At 43.4% G+C, this 23,208-nt stretch overlaps 1 protein-coding gene and 1 long non-coding RNA gene across 2 annotated transcripts in view; one reads left to right on the forward strand and one right to left on the reverse strand.

Annotated features, from left to right (window-relative positions):
* The first annotated feature begins 583 nt into the window (after positions 1 to 583).
* On the forward strand, positions 584 to 20,356 carry LOC130274289 (uncharacterized). Its single transcript, XR_008844310.1, has 5 exons — positions 584 to 758; positions 10,950 to 11,072; positions 19,010 to 19,199; positions 20,120 to 20,151; positions 20,244 to 20,356. It is a non-coding gene; the product is annotated as an uncharacterized LOC130274289 (long non-coding RNA).
* LAPTM4B (lysosomal protein transmembrane 4 beta) overlaps positions 4,960 to 23,208 on the reverse strand; it is a 101,656-nt gene continuing 83,407 nt past the window's right edge. The window contains exons 6-7 of the mRNA XM_056522425.1: positions 20,324 to 20,419; positions 4,960 to 6,932 (exon numbers count right to left, since the gene is read on the reverse strand). Coding sequence (XP_056378400.1) covers positions 6,858 to 6,932; positions 20,324 to 20,419 — 171 coding nt within the window. The 3' untranslated portion in view covers positions 4,960 to 6,857. The remainder of the gene's footprint in view (positions 6,933 to 20,323; positions 20,420 to 23,208) is intronic.

Below are 23,208 nucleotides of genomic sequence, written 5' to 3' on the forward strand. Positions count from 1 at the left end.
ACTGCCTCCTCTCACTCTGCATCATACTGTCTGTGTAATACCATCTGCACCCTGCTCAATTAAAATACAGTTATCCTGACATCTGTGTGTTTCGTTACTCCCTGTGTACTGGCCCAGGAGAAGCTGGCTCCAACCTTGGACTGTGTATAGGCTAATGGTGCCCTGGCGTCACGAAGTGATAAGGTATTCCTAGCACCCCAGTAGCATCACAGTAATGTGTCCCTTTACAGCCCTTCTAAAGTTATCTTCTATGAGCTCTACAGTATTAGGCCTCATAGATAAGGAATGACCGTGTATACGTGGTGCACTTCATTCATTCAGGAAATAGTTTTCTGCTGTCTCATGATCTGTTCGGATCTCAGCAGTTGGGCCCCCACTGAACAGCTTGTTATCCATTCCTCTGGCTCCGTTCTTCTTACTGGTATCCAGGCCTGATTGATCACACTGGGGAATATTTATCAAAACCTTTGCAAAGGAAAAGTTGCCCAGTTGCCTATAGCAACCAATCAGATTGCTTCTTTCATTTTGCAGAGGCCTTGTTAAAAATGAAAGAAGTGATCTGATTGGTTGCTATGGGCAACTGGGCAACTTTTCCTCTGGACAGGTTTTGATAAATCTCCCCCACTGTTGTTCAGCATGTCATTGGCCAAGGCAGGGCATTTCTGCAGCCTGCGATAAGGTGAGCACAGTGTGTCGGGCAACAAAAGCCTGAAGAAGACTTGTTCAGAAGAAGGACAGGAGACCGATTCCAGGGAAAGGTAAGTCAAAGTTTATAATCTTCATTTCACAAGCCCAGACATATAGGAGAAATAAATGTTTTCACTGGGATTCTTCTTTAATGATAAGGCAATCTTAATTTTTGATGGTTGATCACAAGTCCCCTTCAATGCATGTACTGAACTGCATTATTTTGTTTATTGCAGATAATACAATTTTGTGACACAAATTTTTCCTTCTTTTTCCATGGATTGACATTTTGTAGCACATCTAATGATGCAGAACTTTGGATACATACACGGATCATTATGCTCGCTTGTTTTTCATGATCTTTTCCTTAATGTTTTTCATCTGAAGCCATGCAGAGCTATTTTTTTCCTGTCGCCTTTTAGGGCTCTGCAGGCACAGCGATATCCAGTGATTGTTGAGCTGTGTCATAGCAACGCAAATATATATTTCTGGATTATATGACTCTCGAGAAAAACATAAAAACGGATGCAAATAAAAAACACCATTGATATATATATATATATATATATATATATATATATATATATAAGCTTGGGAAGATCAATCCAGCTGTAGAGAGTTTGAGAGGATTGAGACAAAAACTGACTGTGATCAATATAATTGTGAAGTGATTCAGAACAAGAAATAGATTTTATGACGTGCCAATAGGAGTTCGGGACATTTCAATCTCCACAGATGGGGTCATGTCAGAAGATATCTGTCTCTATTACTTGTTAAAGGAGAATTGTAGTGAAAATTATTCCTTTTCCTCTGTGCCTGCAAAAACTAAAAAAACAAATTTTAACTCACCCTCCGACGTTCCCCCGTTGCGCCGATATCGGTGTCCCGGTCCTCCAGTGCCTGTCTTCTTCCACTTCCTGGGGGACTTCGCTCAGCGTATTGCCGGCCACAGCAATGTCCCGCCTTGCTCTGTGATAGGCTGAGCGCAGTGTCATGTAACAGGCCCGGGCAGCAGGTGAAGGTGGGGCCCAGGATCCTTACATGACACTGCGCTCAGCCTATCACCGCCCGAGGTGGGACATCGCTGCAACCAATGATACGCTGAGCGAAGTATGACTCACTGTCCCCAAGGAAGCGGAAGAACACAGACGCTTGAGGACCGGGCCACCGATATCTGCGCAACTGGCGAACGTTGGATGGTGAGTTAAACTTTGTTTTTTTAGTTTTTGCAGCCTGGGCATAGGGGATTAGGAATAATTTTCACTACAATTCTCCTATTAGTGTGACCATGTGGTCCCTAACAGCAGTGGCAAGAGCAGTGGTCTCCAAACTGTGGACTTACAACTACTGAAAACATTCACACTTGTTTATTACAAGGAAGAGAATAAGGCTGGCCAAATACATTAGACTAATGCTGGCTGAACCTATTGGTTTTGGTGGGCCTTGGACCATCTAATATGTATAGGGGCCTCCTGACACCCCTGACAGATGATGTCATAGAGAAAAGGATTGGGCTGTTGGATTTTAACATGCCCGATTCTTTTGTTCAGGAGGGCAGTCTGAGGATCCCAGCATATACAGTGAAGGAAGAAATATTTTGACCCCCTGATGATTTTGTTTGTTCACCCACAAGAAAGGATCGGTCTACAATGTAAAAAGTAAAGTCGTAATAAAAAAAAGTGTGTAGAAATTCTTTATATAAATCTGCCTTTATTTCATACATCTATTAGAATAAAGGGAAAACATAAGTACAATGTTCTGCAGATATAATGAGGGAGAAAAAACAGGAAATACATATCAAAAACCAAACACTGCAGAAAATTATACATACAGCATGACCGACTGGTAGAAAGTATTCCGTAAAATGCTTCACAAGGTCATTTTCATGTGTAGTTGTATATCATGGCCTCAATCTGCGCAATTCTTCATGATCAATCTGTATGATCGGTCACATAGAGCCACCATAAGTTACACTTAAACACAAAAAATTAATTCCCATCATGCACGTAGGTTGTAGCTCTTATTTCCAACTGAAAATTCCAGTAAATTGGTACCATGGTGGCAGATGGTTGATAAGGCGTGACCGCTAGTGGTTGCCCTGGGGGCATCGGTGGTTTAGCAGAGGGGGTGTTAGATTGAATGCAGAGCGGAGGACTTGAGGACTGGCACAAGATTCCTTTGCTCCATCTTTAGACCCTTCTACACAGATCATTACAGTGGGATATGTCAGCAGATGGTGGCTGCCAACACTTTTAACCAGTTACCACGGAAGGATAATTTCTGGAACGTTGGCTGATTTCCCTGAAAATCCAACATACAGACTATTTTTGCACACTGCTGTGTGGTCAGGAATTCTGGACCAGCTGGCCCTGGATTAATAGATTTTTTCTCTCTACTATTTAAATAGTTTATACACTTTTTTTTTAATTCTATAAATAAGGAACAAATACTTCTAAATAGTGAAGAATTTTAGAAAATTAGCAAAACAAACCGATTGATGATTGTAATGCTTTATAATAGCAATAGAGAGCACAAAAATATTGTGGGAAGCTGAGTATTATACCGGGTCAGAATGGTCGACCAGAGTACCAGAAGATGTTCTAGTAGGCCACCCACACTAACCGAAGGGGGAGGGGTTATCGACCGGAGCGGGCAAGACAGCAATACACATACAGCAGCAGGCGCCTCCAGCGCAGTTAAGAAGTATTAACCGTATAAGCAACAAGATGAATCTCCTGAACCGATTTTTACCTGGTAAAACGTATTTGAATCAGCATCACCCGCACTATCTACCTGTATATTCTGGACACGGGTGACTTTTCTGTCAGTTTCCCATGAATAATAATTTAAAGCGTAACTTTAATGTCAGATGACTTTTAGGATAAGCTGCCCTGTGTGTGTAAATGAGAAGCAGCACTATTTTTGGCCATTATATAACTTGTATATGGTATTATTCAGCAGATATCTGCTTCATCTATAATTTGCAGCTCTCCCAGAGCTGGTGGGCAGCACTCCCTCCCTCCTCCCCCCTCCATAGACTTGTGTTGCTTGTCTGAGGCTAGAATGCCACTTGTTTTTTTGTGGAAAAATGGCAAGAAAAACGCCAATTCTGCCGCATGGTGTTTTTTTCGGCCAAAAAACGCTGCGGACAGATGTTAGCTGTAAATCAATGAGAAATAGCTAAATTATTTTTCCACTTGGTGTTTTTCAGTTTAGCATCTTTTTTAATTATTTTGGCGTTCTTTCACTTTTTTGGGGCGTTTTTCAGCTCCTTGGCGGATTTGCAAAATCGCAGCATGCTGAGCTTAGGGCATTTTTTCCCCCCTGAAATAGTGGTGTTTTTCTCCCATAGAAGTCTATGGGAGTGAAAAAAACGCCAAGAAAAATGCCATGTGGGTTTTAACTTTGGCGTTTTTTTCAGGCAGTTTTTATTCTCTTTTGGACTTTAGCGATCCAAAAAATGTGATGGAGATACCTTTTTTATTAAAATTTCATAGGGTACCATTAAGAATAATAATAAAAAAGATACAGTAGTGATGGAAAAAATTGTATTTAACGAAAAAAAAAATTTTATAACATTTTTATTAATTTTTAAACGAGGATCAATTTATGTGGGCGGGCAGGGCACAAAAAATATAATGAAAATGTAGTGTGTGTGTGTTTTTCAATTTTTTTTTCTTTTTAGGTGGTACTACTACTCCCAGCATGGAACACACGGGTAGTAGTACCTCTACTAATTGACAGATCGCCACGGGTTCCTTGCGATCCTTCTGTACAATTTATAGATGCGGCCGAACGCTCTTCTATGGTCCCCTGCACTGCCATATATATACACATATTCATATTTTCCCGCAGAGAGCTGTGATTGGCCAGATGGTTCCAGCCACTCACAACTCTGTGGGAAATATGAATAGGTGTATATATACATCAGTGCAGGGGACCATAGAAGAGCGGCCGCATCTAAACATTATACAGGAGGTTCACAGCGGGTGTCAGGAGTGACACCCGCTGTGATCTTTCCTTAACTGCAGGTACTACTTCTCCCAACATGGAGCATATAGAGCCGCTCCGCATCTCTGCTATATATTATGGACGATCGCATCTGGCAATCTGTCTATTAGTACAGGTACTACTACTCCCATCATGGAACAGTCTGTTCCATGCTGGGAGTAGTAGTACTACCTGAAAAATATTTAAAAAAAAATAGAGGAAAAAAAGTGAAACACACACTTTATTAAAAATGTATTAAAAGTTCATTATAAAAACATCCCTACTGCATCCTTTTTTTTTTTTTTTTTTTTTGTACCCAACATATTTTGAAGAAAACGCCAAAGGGGCCAAAAATGCAAATTCAACTCAAATGCAAAAACGCCAGAAAAAACATCAGACGCAGGAAATTGCACTGGCGTTTTTTCTGGTGTTTTTTTCAAGTGGAATCCTAGCCTTACAGACACAGGACAAAGCTGAGCTGATTTTCAGAGAAGAAGGTTTGAGCAGCCGGGGGGGATGGCTAAAATATTATTAACAAGATATATTACTAAGTTTCTTAGATTTTCTTGTACTATTACTCTCTGCAAAGTTGGTTCAAACGAAACAACAGGGCATATATAGGGAGAGTTTGGGATTGTCAACCAGTAATCTTCGTAATAGAGGGGAGGCTGCTCAGAAACCATATTTTAACTAAACCAAAGAACCACTGTAAAGAAAAAAAACTCTGTTTGGAGGACTCATATGACATGATGGGCAATACTCACCCTTTTAGTATCCAGGAGCCAGGACCCCTTTTTGACTCTGTTTCCACTTGGCAGTTTTTTGTTTTTTTTATATGGCCACTGCAGTTTTTGAGTCAAAGTCAGAAGTGGATCCATGAGGAAGGAGAAGTCCTTCTTTTGTATTTCCCATGCCTTTAAAATACATGTTTGCCTTTGGCTCTAAAACTGCAGTAGTCATATTCCAAAAACTGCCAAGTGGGATCCCAACCTGGGAGATGCCTTAGAAAATTGACATTTTCCTATACTTGGATAACTGGTATTCCAAAAAACAGACATAACAATGGACAAGTGGGGATGGCTACTTTTATCATTATGCGTAACCTTCACCCTTTCAAGGGCTTTTTTTTTTTTTATTGTTTTTTAGGGGGAAATAATAGCTATAGCTGCCTATCTATCTATCTATGATGTTTATCAGTGGTTATCCCCTTCAAACCTATTAACATTGATGATCCATCCAACAGACAATTGTTTGTGTAAATTCCACTTTATATCTATGACGCTGTAAAAAAACAAACAATTTTAGAAACAACTTTATCAACAATTTCATACTGAGTTGTGAACAGTCATCTGAGTTATATAAAGAGACATGCAAACAAATTTGATTTTTCTTTAAACTCAACATGCACTTTTAACTAATTGTTTACGTAAAGGAGTTTTCCAGTTTTCTGTAAATTAATTCTTTGTATTACCATAATAATATTAGTAAGGTGCATATCTTTCCATTATACAACATAAAACAGGAAACCACCTTTAAATATGGCAGTCATATGTAGGATGATGTTCATAACTGATCTCACAAGATATAATGGACCATTTCTACAATACAAAGCTCTATGTTACGTCATGCACCCCCCATTAAATTTACTATTATCTCTTTTATTATTAAACTACATACTGTTCTAGCTATAAGTTTTCTAAATGTTTCCGACTAGAACACTGTACATGTGAATAGACAAAAATACAGTGGACATAGAACATTGTGTCGTATCCTATATACAATATCAACATTGATTCCATATTTAATTCCTCTATTAAAAAGCAATAGGACCGGTAAGTGCTGTTCTGGGTATTACCAGTAGGTAAGGATACAGAGGCTACAGTATACAGATTTCACAATACACACGTCTCAAGAGGTTTCACAGTACAAAGCCAAGGTAAAGTACTGGGTGAGATGGACTGGGCTCCGCTCTTGACCCAAAGACTTGAGTAGATCCCATTGACTGGTGAGCGGAGCTTAGTACAGCTCCCCCATATTATGCTAACTGACAATAAATTTGGTAGTGCTGCTGTTCAGTAGGGAATATCCGGTGAATGAAATGTACTATTGCCCCAGTGCCACGGCCATGTTGAAAGCTGCTGCGTGAAGATTCATTCTGATGTCGGACGCCGCGCCTGTCATCAGGCGGAAACGTAAGGTGGAGGAGGTTCTTTAGCTGCTCCAGCCACATTGTCGTCATAGTGAGGTAGAAGGACCTGAGCAGAAAAAAAAGATTCTGGTTAGTAAAAAGTGAAGATTTAAAGGGGTGGACTGACGAAAAACAACTTATGCCCTATCAACAAGCCCCATGGATATCTGGAAGGCGGCACCACTATATTATGTCTGTATAGCCATTGTGTCTCTTAGACAGCCATAAAAGGTGAACAGACCCCCCCCCCCCCCCCCCGGTCTGGTTTCCAAACTGTTAGTGGTGTCTCGGCATGCTGGAAGTTGTAGTTTTGCAACATCTAGATGTGGTGACCCAGTATAGGATATTGTCCTGTCAGGTAAAGGTTGCCTCAGTCACCTCCAGTGCTACTGTTCTGGGCCCACTACTATTGTATTTTTCTTACTGGTGATTTTGTGTTATGCGCCTTATTTTCAGTGATCCTGATGCTTCCTAGCTGCGCTCTTGAGTAGTATAGGGGGGAGGAGTTGTTCAGATGTTTTGGAGTTGAGCTGAGGTACAGTGTGGAGTTGGGAGAAGTCTGTGGTAATCTGAAGGAGAACCTGGAAAAACTAAAGTCTACGATTTTTTGCCACGCCATTTACAAGCACCCCATAGCACAGGTACAGTTCCAAGCCTGGCGATAAGCTAGGAGCTCCAGGGGAATATACAGTAGTCAGTCTAAATTCAGTGTGGGATAATATCAGTCGCAAATCTAAAGCCTGCAATCTAAAGTATAAAGTCCATAGCAGCCATCATCCAGTCAAGTGAAAGCTGCTACAAGTCCCAGCAAGGCGAAAGGCTCCACAGGGTTACTCTGCACTTCCCCTTTTCTGATCTGTAATGTAATGAATATTCCCATCATACCTTAGTAAAAGAAAGTTTTCTGTAACCCTGCACTTGTGGTAATTTTTGTCCAGGAGAACTGTCTAAACCTTAGAGTGTGGGGGTTAACGCTACTCTGGCGTCACGAGCTGTGCATCACACCAGTAGTATACCACATAGAGGTCCAGAGATTGGAGACCACTGCCATATCCATTGCTGTTGCAAAACTACAACTCCCAGCATGCCCGGACAGCCGAAGGCTGTCCGGGCATGCTGGGAGTTGTAATTTGGCAACAGCTGGAGACACACTGGTTGGGAAACACTGGTTTAGGATATGAATGTGTTGGTTTTAAGAAATACCAGAGATGTCCGCCAATCTGGTTATGGTAAAATCCCAATAGGTATATGAGTAATGAAGAAGGAATTAGATGCATTTGCAAACTAATAAAATACAGTTACATCCCTTATGCCTGTTCTATGAAAATTTTATATTTCCCAAGAAAGCCACTGATCCTTTTTTGCATGACCTATAACCCAATGGTGTGTATTTTCCTCTTTGACTTGGTATTTGCGTCCAGCCAATTATTTCTTGTTTTATCGCTCAGTGAAGGATACCGCCCTGTACGCCGCTGATAGATTCTATAGATATAATTCTGGGAAGTGTCCCTCTATGGTCATCTCAATGTAGCCAGCTAAACAATTTTCTATTATATTTCTTTTATTGCCTCTCAGGAGAGCTGCTTTTATTGCAGAGGGTAGAGTGTGGTGTGGTGAAATATATAGATGTATCCCGACTAATGTGGAAACTTCAAGGAAGGACACGGCTGCAGCTGCTGCCTGCAAAACACCATTTACCATTGCTGAGATTTTCCAGAAATGTGTCTACATTATCAATCTCTCCCATTTGTGATGCGGCGGGTTCATTCGATTCGCGCTTTTAATGCATTGGGGAGTGTATATCAGACTTGGTGGGACTTCATTTGGCTTACAGTATGTTTAGCTGTTGTCTTGATTCATAATTTCCTTTTCTTTTTCCCCTGGATGACTGCAATGTGTTTGTGAAGTGCGTAAAATCCTGATCAATGTGACTGGGACAAGTTCTGGCTCTCATTATTCTGAGCAATATTTGGAGAAAGTCCCCAAAGTTCTAAACCATCTAACTTAAAAAAAAGGTACATGACAGGACCTGTCCCTACATTGTATCATATTAGAGAGAAGTCCTACAACTGGTATCCATCATATTGGATCCTATACCTCCGTTAGCTCCTATACCGCTGCATTCACATCTCGTTTTTACACTGCGGGTGCCGTATGCGGCTGGGGGAGGGGCAAACAATGTGCTCCCATACCCCCAGCTGGCCCAGCGCTGAACTCCATTCTCTTTGGCTGTTGGGGTACGGGAGAGCCCGGTTTGCCCCTCCCCCAGCCGGATCCAGCACCCGTAGTGTAAAAACGAGATGTGAATGCAGCCTTAGATCCGTTTCTTTGTTTGTTTTTTTTGTGTGTTGTCAGATGAAGTTTGGCCCCATCATGTGTGTACCTTCTTAAAGGGGTTATCCACCATAAGGTGATTTTAGTACTTACCTGTCAGACAGTAATGGACATGCTTAGGAAGGATCCGTGCTTGTCTTGGGGCTAAATGACCATGTTCTGAGTCAACCATAACGCTATGGCAATTTTTTTGTGAAATGGCTATTTCCTGTTGAAGTTCCTTCCCTTCAACTACAAGGCCCATGATTCCTTGTTTGTAAGTGTGAGGTCACTTTTCTCCCTCCCACACATCAGCCACCCCACCCATTGAAGCACAAACGAGCTGTATTTCATATAAAAGGAATACCAGTGTTTTTTTTAATCAGGGTGTCTCCAGCTGTTGCATAAATACCCGCCCAGCAGTCGCTCCAGAATTTCTGGCACAATGTGCCAGAATCTGGCGCACAACCCGACAAAACATGTCAGGTTTACAATAGTAAATCAGGGCCATTATGTTGGTAGTAATGTGTATAGTTTTGTAGGTTTAGTACATGTTGGTTGCATTTAGCAGATTAGACATATTTTTGTCATAATTGGCCTACAAAGTGCACAAATATATGAGCACTTTGACTTTATTCATTATATTACGTACCTCTGGCAAATTGTCTAATGCTACTGTTCCGAACGCTGGAGCCGGCACAGGGAGCTCGTGACGTCATAGCCCTGCCCCCTCAATGCATGTCTATGGGAGGGGGCGTGACAGCCATCACACCCCCTCCCATAGACTTGCATTGAGGGGGCGTGGCTATGAGGTCACAAGCTCCCGGCGCCGGCTGCAGCGTTCGGACAGTTTGTTCCAAACGCTGAGCAGCGGAGTACCCCTTTAACTTACTGAGTCATATGTATGGGTGCCATGCTTTCCCTATTTTTCTATGTTATGTTCCTTTTGTTTCGGTTTAGTATGAGCCTATGTATGAATGATCAAATACCAGGGATGTGTAGTGAAGAAAAGATTGATCAGCTCACCGCTCCAGCATTGGTCAGTAAAATAGGTAGTAGCGCATATATTTCATGTTGGAAGCATGGAAGAAAACACTAGAGCCGAGTCCCCAGGAGAGGCAAATCCAAGATGGCGGATATCTGGTTCCCAGTTCAGGATAAAATCCAAACTTTAATGAAAAATTCTCAAAAACAAAAATTCTCAAGGTACAAAATATAGAAAAAACAAAAAGTAAAAGCACAAACAAACTTTTTGTTTGTTTTTTTCTATACTCTGTACCTCAATTTTTCATAAAACTTTACTGGGAGCCGGATATCTGCCTTCTTTCCATACACCAGGGAGATTTATCAAAACCCTGTCCAGAGGAAAAGTTGCTGAGTTGCCCATAGCAACCAATCAGATCGCTTCTTTCATTTTTTGAAAAAGTCTGTGAAAATGAAAGTAGTGATCTGATTGGTTGCTATGGGCAACTCAGCAACTTTTCCTCTGGACAGGTTTTGATAAATCTCCCCATTATATCCCTACAGACACGGAACGGTAATGGGATTTCCAACCTGAATATTTCCTTCGTATTATTTTTTTTAACTGCTTCGCTCAAATGTTTATTCCTTTTAAATTTATGATGCTTTTTATGACTGATTATACATTTAATCGCTAAAAAGGACAGAATGTATTCATGAATTAGCCCTTTATTGGGAACATATCAACATGAATGACAGTTTGGAGGCTACTGCTTCTAAGCGATGACCAGAAATAACTTTTGTATTGCAGGTTCTGTGTGTTGGGGTTGATGAGAACATTTCCTGTACCTCACGCAGCCTTTCTCTCTTCGGGGGCCAAATACTCACAGCACGGTATCGTTTGCAGACAGGAATTTTTTTTCTTCCCACTGAGGTTAGTAATGATATCCGTGGTTGTACTTGGACAGAGTGTCCTTAAATAAGTAGCTTCAATATCCACCGGTGGGTAAACCGCATGAGCGACATGTAATACCAAAAGAGTGTAAGGCTCCTCAGGTCGGTGTGACGCACTTATCAGGACTGTGTGAGACTTCACAAGCACTTCACATACCCATTACCCCACTCCACAATAGCCTGTCAATTGGAATCTGAAAACAGGGGACATTTTCCTGTTAATTGCCCCTCTCATCTTAACGAAAACTCTTAATGATTATAATAAGGTTCTCATTCTATTGATGTTATATATTTTACCTTTAGTGCCCATGCTATCCTAAACAGAGATGGATTACCGAAACATAGAAACGTAGAATATGTTGGCAGATTTGCCATTTGGCCCATTTAATCTGCATAATATTCTGAATACTATGAATAGTCCCTGGCCTTATACGGAGGATAGCCTTATGCCTATCCCTATCTTAAATGAACGGTACCAGGAGAGGACTTCCAGGAGTAGTGGAGTGGATTTAAGCGGCGCTGACCAGGAGTAGACGCGTCAGGTGAGTAGGAGAAAGATTTATTTAAAACAATGCAATGCAACGCGTTTCACCGCGCAATATATTGGGATCTTTTGAAAATGTCAGGGACAAGCCTCTTAAAGGACATCTGCAGCGTAATTAACACTTATCCCCTATCCACAGGATAGGGGATAAGTGTTTGATCGCGGGGGGTCCGACCGCTGGGACCCCCTGTGATCTCCTGTACGGGGCCGCGGCTGTGCCGTGGTTCCCCCGTGCAGGGGGCGTGCCAGCCGCAGCATGACGTTGCGGCCGGCACGCCTCCTCCATACATCTCTATGGGAGAGGCGGGGAGGCAGTGTTCCTGCCTCTCCGTCTCCCCCATAGAACTGTATTGGGACGGGGAGGAGACGGGGCTACGTGCCTTAGCGCTCACTATGAACGCTAATGGCGGCGCCCCATTAGGGAGATCGAGGGGGGTCTCAGCGGTCGGACCCCCCGCGATCAAACACTTATCCCCTATCTTGTAGATAGGGGATAAGTGTATATTGTGCTGCAGTTGTCCTTTAAAAGTAAAATAAAATGGAGAAATTGCCGTTTTTTTTTTGGGCCGCAAATTCCGGACAGACACAATTTGTAGCGCACTGTGCCTCATTTTGGCGCACAACCTAAAAAAACAGATCTGGTTTACAAAAGTTAATCAGGACCATGGTTTGAGTAGATTTTGCTAATTCATTTTGTGTCCGTTGACCTTTAAGTTGAAGACATTAGCTGAACTGGTTGCTATGGGCATGCTGCCTGACAACCACATATTGACTGACAGTATACAGTGTGTACCCTTAGCAACCAGACAACCAAATGAGAAGAAATCAGTTTCTAACCATAAATTTAGGTAATTTTAGTAATCTTCTTAGAGAAATGATCAGTAATGGTGATAAATGGTCACTGTTTATGTGCTAATGCTGGTACAGTTGTGTGGCTCGTATTGATTCAAAAACGTATTCTGACCTTAGGTGTGCACATATAGGGTGGCTTCCCAATGTCTATCTCAGGGCTCTATCACCTGAGAATATTCAACCGTATTCATCATAAAGAAAGACATATACCCGGGAATTGCACTTAAAAGTTCCTTTTTATCTCAATTTTCATTCATTACAAAAAATGCAGTGAGAAGTACAGTAGTGTGGCTGCTTGGAGCAGCAGATTGCCGCTGCGAACAGGCCAGGGGGCGGGGCAAAGGTGAATTTTAGCAAGAGCAGGAGGCACAATATGGGTCAGGTCACTGACCCATATTGTGACCTGAGATTGTGTAGATTTCTCAGGTCACTGATCCTTTACTTGTGACCTGAGATTGTGTAGATTTCGGACATACAGGTGTGGTGGTCTGGGTGTTGCGGTAATGGTGTAGGGTCTGGTGATGTTAACCCTTGAATGTTGTGATACCAGGGTGGGGTTTCCTCAATGTAATGGTCCTACCACCAACCGCCCCCCAAAAACGGCAGGGAGAAATAACGGAATGTCCACAGCAGATTTTATGAAGTAAACTTGAAGTAACTTTACTGCATATTTTATGCAACGGCATGGAACATAACAGTCTTTGAGAGAGAGAACCGTGGTACAGGTTCCTCACAGGTTTGCTGGGACTCCGGGATCAATGAGCTTTGATGCTAGCCACTGTGCTACTATTTTTTAGGAGATTTGAGTTTCTAGTAGTCCCACAGAATTCAGTAGATTGAGCTTGGATAACTCACGGTTTTATGGCTGCTAGGTATTAGGCTTCAGGCCTAGCTTGAATTGATGCTGATGATAGATTGTGCTTCTTTAATGTCCAGAAGGAAGATAGTGCAAAGAGAGAGAGAGTCTAGTGGCAGCAGCCCCTTATATATTAAAAGGGCGGGACAAAGCTCATTGGTCAGCAGCACCCATCAGACCTGACCCTGTGAACTCTGGGTATCACATGACCCAAAGGTCCTTAAACCATAATACAATTTAATTAAAGGCATGTGACCTCTAAGGCCCTATACAGAGGTATTCCTATATAACATATTAAATATATATAAATTTACACATTAAATACCATTTATATGAGGCGACTAGGGGTTAGTCCTACAGAAGAGCCCTATTGACATGGAGGGACTCTGGCTGAGGGGACTTTAGACAAAGGGACAGGACCAGGTTCTGTACCGGGACACCACACAAGGCTCTGTAGATCAATCAAAGAGTGTGTATTGGGCTATGGCACTTAAAGGAGAACTAATCATCCACAGGATAGGGGATAAGCAGCTGATCGCCGGGGGTGGGATAAGGAAGGGATAAGGAGCACATGCAGCAGGCAGCACACACTCCATTTATTTCTATGGAATCGCCGAAAAGACCCAAGTACAGCACTAACAGTATGTCCAAACAGTATGTCTCCAGCTGTTGCAAGACTAAAACTTCCAGCATGATGGGAGTTGTAGTCTTGCAACAGCTGGAGACACACTGTTTGGTAAACACTGCCCTAACAAAGAACACCCTTATCTATATGACTTTAGATATATGGTTGTATTAAAGAGGGGTGCTCTGTACCTTCTTAGGACTCCTGTCTATAAGTCTTGATAAAAAGCCACCCCATAAGGGAAAACGGGGAGGAGATGTCTGGCTGTCTGCTGCCAGTAACATCAATGTTTCCAGTAGCACCTGCAATATGATACGGGCCGTCTATGGCGAGTCAACCCACTTAAATGCTCATTAATTGTGATTATTATAGTAACAAGATCTGCGATTAAGCCAACAATAAAAAAGAAAAAGAAACGTTAGCGTTTTATGGCAGAAAAGGAAAACTCAAAGGAGCCGCAGCAAGAATAATATGACACGGGAAGACGGAGGTGAGATCTGTTCTACAGCGTCTACATACAAAAGGCTAATGATTCCGCAGAGGGCTTCTCTCCCAGGAACGCTCTGTTACATTAATGAAATTGAATCCACTTCTGAATAATGCATTTGCGCTTGATGGAAAATACACAGTCTTTAATATGCAGGCAGACCAAGAGCGTTCGCTTGTTCTGGGCTTTGATTAGATGGAAGCCATTCACCGAAAAAGAGCCGCGCCATGATGTCATAGTCTGCTAAAATTAGATCACTTTCTTACACTTCACTTGTCATTTACAAGACAGTTCTAGCTGGCAACAACTGCAAAGGCTGGCCATGTTTGGAATACATATAGGGAGCGGCTGTAAAAAAAACTAAACACAATCCGGCCTCTTATGATCACTATGGGCTCATGCACTTGGCTGTATTTGGGGTATAGCAAAAAGACCCCAATCATTGTTGCCAGGCATCTCGATAAAGCTGTGTATACTGCGATTCAGTGCTGTTTATTGATTTATATAGCGTCTGCGAAAAAAAAAGTGCAGCTTGTTCTATATGATGTTGTTGTCTTCAGTATATATATATATATATATATATATATATATATATATATATATATGTATAAATTACTATCCATCACATGTGCGATCCACAATAGATATATGACTAAAATTAAAATCCCACAAAAACCAATATATAGGGCTGGGCGGTATGACCAAATGTGCGTATCACTGTATTTTTTAAACATTTGGCGGTTCCACGTTATATAACGGAATTTCCTAGCCCACCCCCCCCCCCCCCATATTAATTATCAGCCCACATCCCCATCAGGGTAAATACTCACATATCACCCGCAAGCGCTGCCCTCCTGTTTGTTGCAGCCGCCAGCGCTGGAACTCTATACTGTACGCTGTATCCCTATGCCCGGGCTTCTTACATGACAGTGGGCTCAGCCTATCACCGGCCGAGGCGGAACATCGCAGCGGCCGGTGATAGGCTGATGGCTGTCCGACGTTCCCATCCCCAGGAAACAAGTGAGGCCGGTACCGGACTAACGGGAGGTGAGTTAAAGTTTATTTTGTTTATTTTTTGCAGCCCGGGCATAGGGATACCACATAGTATAGAGCAGTGGATTTCAACCTGCGGACCTCCAGATGTTGCAAAACTACAATGTCCGGGCATGCTGGGAGTTATGGTTTTGCAACATCTGGAGGTCCGCAGGTTGGAGACCACTGGTATAGAGTGTCAGCGCCGGCGGCCGCAACAAACAGGACGAGGAGGGCAGCGCATGCGGGTGACATGTGAGTAGTACCCTGATGGGGACAGCACTGGGCAGGGCTGATAATTAATTGGGGGGCAGAACAGCGCTCACAGGTCACATAGGATTAGTTCCCCGATGTGGGGACAGCGCAGCGCTGGGCTGATTCATTCATTCCCGAGGGGGAGGGGCCAAACCGGTATTGCGGTATGGGTTAAAATTTATATCGTGCGGCACAAAAATTTCGGTATTCGGTATGAACCGGTATACCCCCCAGCCCTACCAATATATATCATAAAACACAATTTTATTGAATCATATCATGTTATAACATATACATAAAAACAAACATTTATACATGAAGGTGATAATAGGTATACACAGAAATAAATGTGGAATGGGCAGCAAAGGGAACGTGCTGGAAAATAACCTAGCTGTCAATGTAAGTGGAAGCCAGGAGGGATCCTAAAAGGAAGGGGAGAAAACCTATACCCCAAACACAAACCTAAAGATCATATACATACACTAAGTAATGAAAATACAGTGGTCCCTTAACATACAATGGTAATCCGTTCCAAATGGACCATCGTTTGTTGAAAACATCGCATGTTGAGGGATCCGTGCAATGTAAAGTATAGGACAGTGGTCTACAACTGCGGACCTCCAGATGTTGCAAAACTACAACACCCAGCATGCCCGGACAGCCAACGGCTTGGTGTTGTAGTTTTGCAACATCTGGAGGTCCGCAGGTTGAAGACCACTGTTAGAGGAAGTTGTACTCACCTGTCCCCGCCGCTCCGGACCGTCACTGCTCGTCACCGCTGCCTGGGATGTCGCCGTCCATCGCTGTCGCCGCGTCCCCCGACGCTCCGATAAGGCCTCTGCTTCCCCGGCATCCGCGCTCTCTGTCGCCGCCATCATGTCACTACGCACGCCTCTCCTATTGGATGACGGGACGGCGTGCTCAGCGACGTGATGACGACGATGGAGAGCGCCGACGATGCAAAGGATCCCGAAGAGGACGCGCCGGTGCTCCGAGGACAGGTAAGTGATCGTCAGCGGACCACAAGGGGCACCGTAAATGTCTATCCGGTGGCAGCTGAAGCAGTCTGCGCTGCCGGATAGCCGTTTATGCGATGGCCCCGACATACAAAAGCATCGTATGTTGATGCTGCCTTCAACATGCGATGGCCTCTGAGATGGCCATTGTATGCTGAAATTATCGTATGTCGGGGCCATCGTAGGTCGGGGGGTCACTGTACTTATATTACCCCTATGACCACCTTGGATAAAGCAGTCAGCGAAACACTTGTCAGGGGTTCTGTGGAGTGGTCGGTATTGGGTTCTATACATTTTCCTGCAGGTTATATGGGTTCTATAAATCTTTTCTTTACCTTAATATACGATCTTTGGGTTTATGTTTGGGGTAGGGATTTTGTCCCCTTCTCTTTTTTGGATTCCTTCTGGCTTTTACTTACATTGACAGCTAGGTTATTTCTCAGCATGTTCACTTTACTGCCCATTCCACCTTCATTTCTGTGTGTACATATTGTCACCTTCATGTATAAATGTTTGATTTTATGTATATGTTTTCAGCATGATATAGTTCAGTACAGCTGTGTTTTATGAAATGTTGTTTTTTGTGTGATTATATTTTTGGTTATACAATATATAACATATCAAGAGGAACTATACAGCCAGCAATAGTAACATTTCCATAAAAGGTCTATAGTGGTAATCCAATGATGTAAATCAACAATGGTTGTATTAGTGAGGGTCCTGGAGCTGCAGCCCCAGCAGATCATCAGATCTCAGGCCCATCAGGCCCAAGTTGTAAGGTAGGAAATACCCTCCCCCCCCCCCCCCCCCCCTGTATTAGGTAAAAACTCACACTAGTTAGGGAATCCCCCCTTTTAGGTAAAAGCCCCCAGTAATTATGTAAGAAATCCCCCCAATTTGCTAGAAGCCCAAGTAATTAAGTAAGGAATCCCCCTATTAGGTAGAAGCACCAGTAGTTAGGTAGGGAATCCAACCCTATTAGGCAGAAGCCCTCAGTAGGTAGGTAGGTAAACCCCATATTAGGTATAAGCCCCCAGAAGATAGGTAGGGAGGATATTCACCTATTAGGTAAAAGCCCCACCAGTCGGTAGGCAGGTAAGGAATCCCCCCTATTAGGTAAAATCCCCAGTAGGTAGGTAAGTAAGGAATCCCCCCTATCAGGTTAAGACCCCCAGTAGGTAGGGAACCCTCTCTTTTTAGGTGGAAGCCCCCAATAGTTCGGATGCCCTTATTAGTTTTCCCCAATAAGTCCCCTCTAAAAGGAAACACTGCTCTAGAGTTGTGCCTAAGATAGTATGGGTTTAGTATTTGCATTTGACTCCTACTTCTATATACCTTAAGACACTACTGGTAATTTCTTCCATTCTTCCTTTGCATAGCACCTGTTTGTTTTATGATAACCTTTAAAGGGGTACTCCGCTGGAAAACACATTTTTTTTAAATCAACTGGTGCCAGAAAGTTAAACAGATTTGTAAATTACTTCTATTAAAAAATCTTAATCCTTCCAATACATATCTGCTGTATACTACAGAGGAAGTTGTTTTTCTTTCTGGGATTATTTTTAGTCTGACCCCAGTGCTCTCTGCTGACACCTCTGTCCATGTCAGATACTGTCCAGAGTACAAGCAAATCCCCATAGCAAACCTTTCCTGCTCTGTACAGTTCCTGACATGGACAGAGGTGTCAGCAGAGAGCACTGGGGTCAGACTAAAAAGAATTCCAGAAAGAAATACAACTTCCTCTGTAGTATACAGCAGCTGATAGAAGTAAATAGAAGTAATTTACAGATCTGTTTAACTTTCTAGCACCAATTGATATAAAAAAAAAATTGTTTTCCACCATAATACCCCTTTAAGTATGTCTGATAAATGTTCTGATCATTGAGACAGATTTGGTACCTAAGAAATGAGGCTGTTGCTGTTTGTTTTTTCATGTTGCTGTTTTGTTGCAATTCTTAATGGGTTCCGGCTAGACCTTGTTCTGACTGCCATCAGGCTCCGATAGGTGGAGCTCCGTTGGCAGAGAAAAAACGGTGCAAGAACTTTTTGTTTCTCTGCTAAATTCTTGTTAAATTACTGGGTCACCATCGGACCCCTTGCAAGTGAATTGGGCCAAAAAGGATAATTCCAATGGCGTTTCGGAGAACGCCATTCTCCGAAACACCATAGGAATTATCCTTTTTGGCCCAATTGTTTTACCATAGTGACATCACTTGCAGGTACGGGACTTTCATTTTCTTCACTTTGCAGCACACAGGGGGAGACGCCACCGGCTGGGGCAGATCTCCCTGCGGCTGCATAAAGACCTCCACATACTGCTGAAACATCAGCAAGGAGCCACGCTTACCTGGGAACAAAACCAGACTATCCTTGGAGCAATCGCAATTAACCAAGAGCATTGGAGGATCGGGACCACGTTTGTAGCAAGCGCACACAGAAGGTAATCAGTCTATGTCATCTAGCTTTTCATATATTCCGTACTGTGGTACATACTGTGTTTTTGGTGCAGTCAAAAGCAGCTTGCACTTACGGACACCGCATTTTCTTCCAGATGTTTTAGACTATCTGTACACTCTTTTATATTTTGAGTAGTCTGTAGACGTGAAGTGTGCCTTTTTGTAAAAAGGCTCAAAAAAAGGCGCAAGTCGCCCAAAAAGGTGCAAATCTACACCAGCCCAGACCTAGTATAGCTTTTTGGTGTATGTATAGAGAGAAATTTCCGAAAATGTGTACCTGCACAAAACTTATCACATGCTCTGCGACCATTTAATAAATTTGGTGCTCCTACACATTACCTGCACACAAAAAAATAGGTGTATAAAAATGCTTCACTTACACCTACCATGATAAATGTGGGCCATAATGTCCTCCTGGAAATTCAAAGCAGATTTGATCAGAGTGCAAGGGCCCTAAAAGTAGTATTGTGTGTAGTGGAAATGAATGTGGATTTTTTCGCATGGAATTCACATGTGGAATATCTGTAGCATTTACAGTAGCACCAAAGGGGAGGATATTTAGAAAACAAACAAAATAAAAAAAATCATTGGCCAAACACTGCAGGAAAAAATCTGAACAAAATCCATGAAGCAAATAAATTTCCCACATTCCACATATTTAAAACCTTCACCACAGATAAATGTTCACAGCAAAATCTTTTCCTTCACTTGGCTGCTACTGTGTTTACTGCAAAGTGTCCATATGGAAATTCCATGCAAAAAAAAAAAAAAATCCACAGTAAATATGCAATGTGTAACACGACCCTTAAAAATGTTTGAAATGATTGTTGTCCATCCTGTATTTATTGTGCTATATGTTACCCAGACCAGCTCTGTATGTGACATGTGCCTACTTCTCTGACAGGGTCATTCACAGGCGGTGTGGAAAATACTCATGTGGGTGTCAGTACTTATGCAAACATTTGGGCCTGGTGATGAGTTCTTCAGCCAATGGTAATATTATCACTCTTTTATATATAATTCTTGAGGTTTTCGATATAATGGTTTACATCGCTCTTGGTCTACTGTACACGTATAAAAGGCTGAAGAAAAGAAAGCAGGGACTCACTGTTGTGTCGTTGGTGGTGACGTACACAAGGACATCTGAGGAGTTCCGGTTGTTGATGTACCGGTAACAGTTCCACACACAGCTGATCAGGTAAGCCTAGGTACAAATACAAGTCACACAACATTATTACAAAACTGACAATGTCTACAAAGGAATTACATAAAGCCTTGGTTTCCTCTGCCGTACATGCAACCACATTAGGTCTGGAAAGATGAAAAGTTCACATTGACACTAAAATTATTAGCAAAGAAAAAGCAGAAGTGCCAGTTTTAATTTTATAAAATGTTTACTCCGGTGTTTAAATAGGTTCTTTAATGGGGTATTCCACTGGCCAGCATTCGGCTGCATTCGGAACATTTGGGTTGGGTTCATTTGATGTTAGTATATAGAGAATAAATAATTTATAAAGAAATGTCTGAGTCATGTAGAAAAATGTTTTCACTAAAACATCTCTAGAAAGTAAAGCCTTTTCCCAAGAAACCATGGGGTGACAGCATACATAGCTTTATCTGTGTGTATAATGTATATTTAGGCCTTCAGAAATACAGAGCACTCACTGATTGTCCTATCTAATAATAAGGAGATGACTCTGCTCATCCTGTCCCAGTCTATACAGTAAAACTGACAAGTGAACTGCAGAAAGCAGGAGATGTTAGAATAATGTATTATATAATGTCACTTCTGATACTACAATTTAAACAATATGTCATTATACATTCCCCTCAAAACTATTACAAAACAGATAAATACCCGATTAAGAGGCCTATTACATCGGGCGATTATTATCCGAACAGGTAAACATTCATTTATTGGCTTCTTTTAAGGAGGTTTGAAAACTATTGTTTATCATCCACAAATCTCTCCATGTAATAGGCGTTGTGCGTCAGACAATGATGGAAGACAATGATGGAAGAGGCTGGGGGGGAGAGAAAACCGGGCGCTCCCGTGTCTCCTTCATTTCATAGTGACTCCGGTCGGCTCATTGAAATGAATGAGATATGGGTCGGGTCCGGCTGGGATACGGGAGCGCCCGGTTTTCACTCCCCCCAGCCTCTTCCATCATTGTCTTCCATCATTGTCCCGTTGTCTCACAACGTAGTGTGAACCCAGCCTAAGTTAAACTAAGCAAGTTTTTGAATATGCCCCCCATTGCTTTTTGCAGCACATTGCCCTGTAATAATACCCCCTTGGTATCCTGCACAGTGAAATTGAGTAAAATAGTAGGTTGCCCTGCACCGGCCTATAACACTCACCCTCATTTTACCAAGGATATTTGGGTAAAAAAAGTTTTTTACCCAAATATCCATGATAAAATGAGGGTGCGTGTGTGCGCGTGTATACCCCGATACATCCCCAGGAAAGGCAGGGGGAGAGAGGCCATCGCTGCCCGCTTCTCTCCCCCTGCCTTTCCTGGGGTCTAGAGCGCTGCTGTCGGCCCTTTTCACCCCCTGGTTATCGGCGCCGCTGCCCGTTCTGTCCCCCTGATCGGTGCCGGCGCCGATAGCCAGGGGGAGAGAAGCGGCGCCGACAGCCAGGGGGAGAGAAGGGGCAGCGGCACCCATTGCCGGCGCCGCTGCCCCGTTGCCTCCCCCCATCCCCGGTGGCATAATTACCTGAGTCGGGTCCGCGCTGCTCCAGGCCTGAGTCGGGTCCGCGCTGCTCGGGTCCGCGCTGCTCCGCTGCTCCAGGCCTCCGTCGTTGCTATGCGCTGAACGGCGCGGCGTATGACGTCAGAGCGCCGCGCCGTGCATAGCAACGACGCTGGGGACCAGCGTTGTTTCTATGCACGGCGCGGCGCTCTGACGTCATGCGCCGCGCCGTTCAGCGCATAGCAACGACGGAGGCCTGGAGCAGCGGAGCAGCGCGAACCCGACTCAGGTAATTATGCCACCGGGGATGGGGGGAGGCAACGGGGCAGTGGCGCCGGCAATGGGTGCCGCTGCCCCTTCTCTCCTCCTGGCTGTCGGCGCCGCTTCTCTCCCCCTGGCTATCGGCGCCGGCACAGATAGTCAGGGGGACAGAACGGGCAGCGGCGCCGATAACCAGGGGGTGAAAAGGGCCAACAGCAGCGCTCTAGACCCCAGGAAAGGCAGGGGGAGAGAAGCAGGCAGCGACGGCCTCTCTCCCCCTGCCTTTCCTGGGGGGTATCGGCGTATAACACGCACACAGACTTTAGGCTAAAAATTTTAGCCTAAAAAGTGCATGTTATACGCCGATAAATACGGTAGGTATATCCTGCACAGTAGGCAGCTAGTTCCCCTATTAAGTGGGTATGTACCACAGCAGTTAGTTCCCTTATGAAGCACAGGGGGTGTGTTGCCGGCAATGATGAGTATTAGGGGCATGACTGATCGAGCTCATTATATGAACACGGATCACCTCAGTGCTTGCTATCTGGAGCCGGTGGCCCGTATATAAGGACGTTTGCTGTTATACACAATTGAATTTCTTTCTTTACTGTAGATATGCATTAAGTATGATAGGATTTGACGGCTGTGACCTTCACTGAAAACACTAGAATGATCACTCACCATAAAAAAATTCATAGACCTATAACAGCAGAGCATGCTCACGTTTCCATCAGTCTAATTCAATTTCAGGCCATTTCACATTAGCGTATAAAGGATTCATTTTTATGTCCATATTTTGGCTTTAAGTCCTGACCTGACAGTGGGTCTGATGACACAACATGACAGCTGTCACTTTGGGTCATTAGACCCATAGACGGGCTGGGATGGACCAATAGACTTGCGGTGGTAACATGGACCCATAATACGTCCGTATTAAGCTACCGTGAAATGGGCCCTTAATGAGTACAGTGGTGCCCCGGCAGTCCCCAGGAAAGGAGCGTGTCGACCCCAGCACGAAGTGGCAGCCGACCCTCT

Source organism: Hyla sarda, chromosome 5 (genome assembly GCF_029499605.1).
Source record: "Hyla sarda isolate aHylSar1 chromosome 5, aHylSar1.hap1, whole genome shotgun sequence".
NCBI classification, from domain to species: domain Eukaryota; kingdom Metazoa; phylum Chordata; class Amphibia; order Anura; family Hylidae; genus Hyla; species Hyla sarda.